The 3,830-nt window shown below is 47.6% G+C and overlaps 1 protein-coding gene across 1 annotated transcript; it reads right to left on the bottom strand.

Moving 5' to 3' along the window:
- Positions 1-367: 367 nt before the first annotated feature.
- Positions 368-3,803, bottom strand: LOC121813792. The gene has a single exon (XM_042217694.1). The coding sequence runs from the start codon at positions 3,776-3,778 to the stop codon at positions 368-370; it is 3,411 nt and encodes a 1,136-aa protein (XP_042073628.1). The 5' UTR covers positions 3,779-3,803.
- Between the last annotated feature and the right edge of the window lie 27 nt (positions 3,804-3,830).

Genomic DNA, 3,830 nt, shown 5'->3' with positions numbered 1-3,830 from the left:
TCGCTCCGCCGTGGCCTGTGAAGGGGGTATCCCCGGAGTGGACTCAGATCTGTCTCTGGGCAATTCACTTTCAAGAAAAATCACAGTTACAATTACAACAGTTATCACTCCTAACACTACCATTGCTCTCCACTTTCCCCATAACCCCATTTTGGTTATTTCTCTCATCGCTTTTTGTCCAATGTAATTTCACTTGTTCTTTTTGTTTTTTTTTCGTTTGCTTTTGCTTTTATTTACTTTTGTTTTTTGTTGTTATAGTTGTTATTATTTTTAAACCTTTATCTTCTGAGTCGGGTGATTCTCTCTTACTCTTCTTTCTTCAACTTCCGGGGTAGACTACCCTTCAGTCGTTGCATGGATCAGGGATTTATTCTGTCCCTGGGCTGGGATCCATGTGGGGGGTCTCAGCCGAGTTCCCCCTCTTTTCCTTTGCAGAGAGCCTTTCCGACCTCTTAGGCTCTTCCGCTACAGCACACTGGCTCCAGTGGTACCAGGTTTCGCCTTTCCCTTTCAGTCGGACCGCGTGTGAGGTCCTGGTTTCCACCTCGAATGGACCTGTCCACCTGGGCTCGTTCCACTTTCGTTTGTAGACCTTCAGCCACACCCACTTTGCCTCTGGCACCGTCTGCTCCTGTCCTTGGCCTGCAGTCACCTGTGATGTAAAACTTAAGACAAGAGCTTTCAGTGTTTTAAATTGCTTTAAATGTTCAAATGTGGGCATTTCTTGTCTTAAAGCTGGCACCCCTGCAGTGGGGCCAGGAAATTGTCTCCCGGTGAACAACTCATAAGGAGTAAACCCGGTGGACTGATTTACTGAGCATCTAATGCTCATGAGCGCTATTGGTAATGCATCAACCCAATCCATTTTAGTCTGTGCACAGATCTTAGCCAATTTATTTTTTAAATTTTGATTCATTCGCTCAACCTTACCTTGAGACTGTGGATGATAAACTGTCCCAAACCTGTGTTGCAACCCTAACATGGATTCCACTTCCTGCAAATGTTTATTCTTAAAATGTGTCCCATTATCTGATCTAATTCTCTCTGGGAATCCATGCCAGGGAATATAATGATTTACCAAACACTTAATGACTGTTGTGCTGTCTTCTCTCCGGGCTGGCCACGCCTCTGGCCACCCTGTCAAACTATCCACACATACCAGCAGGTATCTAAAACCCCTCACTGGTGTCACCATGTCTGTGTAGTCAATCACTATTTCCTGGCCCGGCCTCTGTGTCAGGGGAAACTTACCCATCTCTGGTTTCACTGTAGGTTTAGGATTGTGTTGGCCACAGATAAGGCAGGTTCGCACATGTTCCCTCAACATGTCCTTCAGGAATGGGTGCCACCAATGACAGAGATTCCTCTCCATCTGGGCGACACCCACATGCCCAAGGCCATGAGCCTCTCTAATCTTCTTCTCTGCCAAATCTGCAGTCAACACTGGTCTTCCATCTGGCCCCCTCCAAATGTTGCTTACCTTTATGGCTCCTCTCTCCTTCCAGAGTGACTTTTCTTCTGGAGAGGCCTTCTCTTGTTCTTTTATGATCTCTTCGCGTTCCAGCCCTGGATTTTCTTCCCAATCCATTCCCACACTTACCATTTGTCTGATCCCCGTGTAGCCAACCACCTTTTTGGCTGCTTCATCCGCTGCTCGATTACCTCGAGCAACCCAAGTGGCTGAATCATCGTGCCCCTTGCACTTTATGATTGCTACCTCCAGGGGTCCTTCCAGGGCTTCTTCCAGGGCCTTCATCTCCTTCTCATGTTTGATTGGTTGTTGATTGGTAGTGAGGAATCCAGCTCTCTTCCACTGACTCAGCTCCACATGTGCAGCTCCAAAGGCATAGGCTGAATCAGTGTAAATGTTTATCCTTTTTCCTTGAGCATATTTCAGAGCTTCAATCAGTGCAACCACCTCTGCTCTCTGCGCTGACTGCTGCCCTTCCAACTTTGCTGCTTTGATCACCTCCAGCTGCTCCCCTCTCTTACTTACCACTGCATAGCCTGCCTTGAGCCCCTCCTTCTCATCCCTAAAGCAGCAGCCATCTGTGAAGAGATCCTCTGCTCCTTCCATGGCTTCCGCTTTGAGATCTGGTCTTGTTTTCTCTTCTCTCCAGACCGCCTGGGCGCAGTCGTGTGGTTCCCCTGACCCCATTTGGTCTGCCATGTTTATCCCTTCATGTGTGAAAGTCAAATTTGGAGCCTCCAGCACTTTGCTGAGCCTCTGTTGTCTAAGTGGGGTCATGGTGAAGGCCTGTGAGTTAACATAAGCCACCACACTGTGTGTTGTTAAAACTCTCAGTGGGTGTCCTCTGACTATATGTGCTACTTTCTGGATGGCCTTTGCCACTCCAGCTACATGCTGAGTGCATGTAGGGTGCCTTTTCTCCATGTTGTCTAAACATACACTAATGTACATTAAAACCTGTCTGCCTCCCCCTTTTTTCTGAAACAAAACACCATTCACCACCCCTTTTGTTTCAGAAACATCTAAGAAGAAGTCCCTGTTGTAATCTGGCACAGCTAAATCTACTGCACGAGAAAGGTCCTGTTTCAAAGAAATGAAGCATTGTTCAGCTTCAGTAGTCCAGTTCAACTTAGCAGTCAGGTCCCTCATGCCATGCTGCTTCACCAAATCACGCAAAGGCTTAGTACGGCCCACATAGTCTGGAATGTACTGCCGGCTGTAGCCTGTGAGACCTAAAAAGGAAAGCATCTCTTTCACAGTCTCCGGTCGCGAGTGGGAGAGAATGGCACTTCTATGAGCAGCCATCAACCCCACCATATGCTGTTTCACCTCTCTCCCTAAAAAAGTCACCTGTGGTCTCACCAACTGTAATTTGTCTTTACTCACTTTAAAACCCGCCTCCGCCAGTCTCCTGAGCACGGTCATGGTGGCCTGAAAGCAAGCATCTGCCGTGGGAGCGGCAATCAGGAGGTCGTCCACATATTGAACCAGAGTGCAGCCAGCCGGCATCACACACGGTTCCAACATCTGCTTCAACACTTGGTTAAAAATCCCCGGTGACAGAGCAAATCCCTGTGGCAACCGAGTATACCTTAACTGTTGACCCCTGTAAGAAAAAGAAAACACATCACGCAGAGAGTGGTGCAAAGGTAAACAAAAGAAGGCATTTGCCAGGTCAATACATGTAAACCAACGCTGCTCTGGGGAGCGATTAGTCAATGCAGTAAATGGATTAGGAACTGGCACAGTTTTAGTTTTCAAAATTGCATTAATAGCCCGCAAATCATGAGCCATACGGTATTTACCTGTGCCATGCTTTTCCACTGGCAAAATGGGCGTGTTCCATTGAGACGTGGAAGGCTCCAACACCCCCACCTTTAACAGCCCTTCAATAGTCTCTGCAATGCCTTCCTCTGCCTGTGGTGAATGTCGGTACTGTGGACGCCATATTGGAATGTCAGATTTAAGTTCAAAGGTCACAGGCGAACAGGTGGTTAAGCCAACATCCGTAGGCCCCTGTGACCACAGTGTGTGAGGCAACTGTGAGAGGCCTTTAACAGCCTCTGGATGATCTGTCAGTTCCCTGCCATGTGTCCTACGTATGTGACGATGTTCCAATATAGTGTCATCTGTGTGAGATGTTGAAATTCTGTAAGTTTTAGTACTTGGGGAGAAGGAAACATCAGGAATCTGTGTGAGTTGCCAATCAATTGCTCGTGAAGCTACACGTATCATGGGACCCAAGTCCTTTGCTTGATGTCCAGAATGAACCGCTAGAGACACATGAGGCACAGATTCATCACCCATTCGGAACCAGCTCTTTTGTTCCTCCGCCAAGTGGACCAGGGCTGCTATGCTA

The sequence above is a fragment of the Haplochromis burtoni genome, unplaced genomic scaffold (assembly GCF_018398535.1).
Source record: "Haplochromis burtoni strain Fernald_Lab_line unplaced genomic scaffold, NCSU_Asbu1 Contig_2623, whole genome shotgun sequence".
Classification (NCBI taxonomy): domain Eukaryota; kingdom Metazoa; phylum Chordata; class Actinopteri; order Cichliformes; family Cichlidae; genus Haplochromis; species Haplochromis burtoni.
The sequence above is the reverse complement of the archived record's forward strand: the minus strand, read 5'-3'. Positions and strand labels throughout refer to the sequence as shown.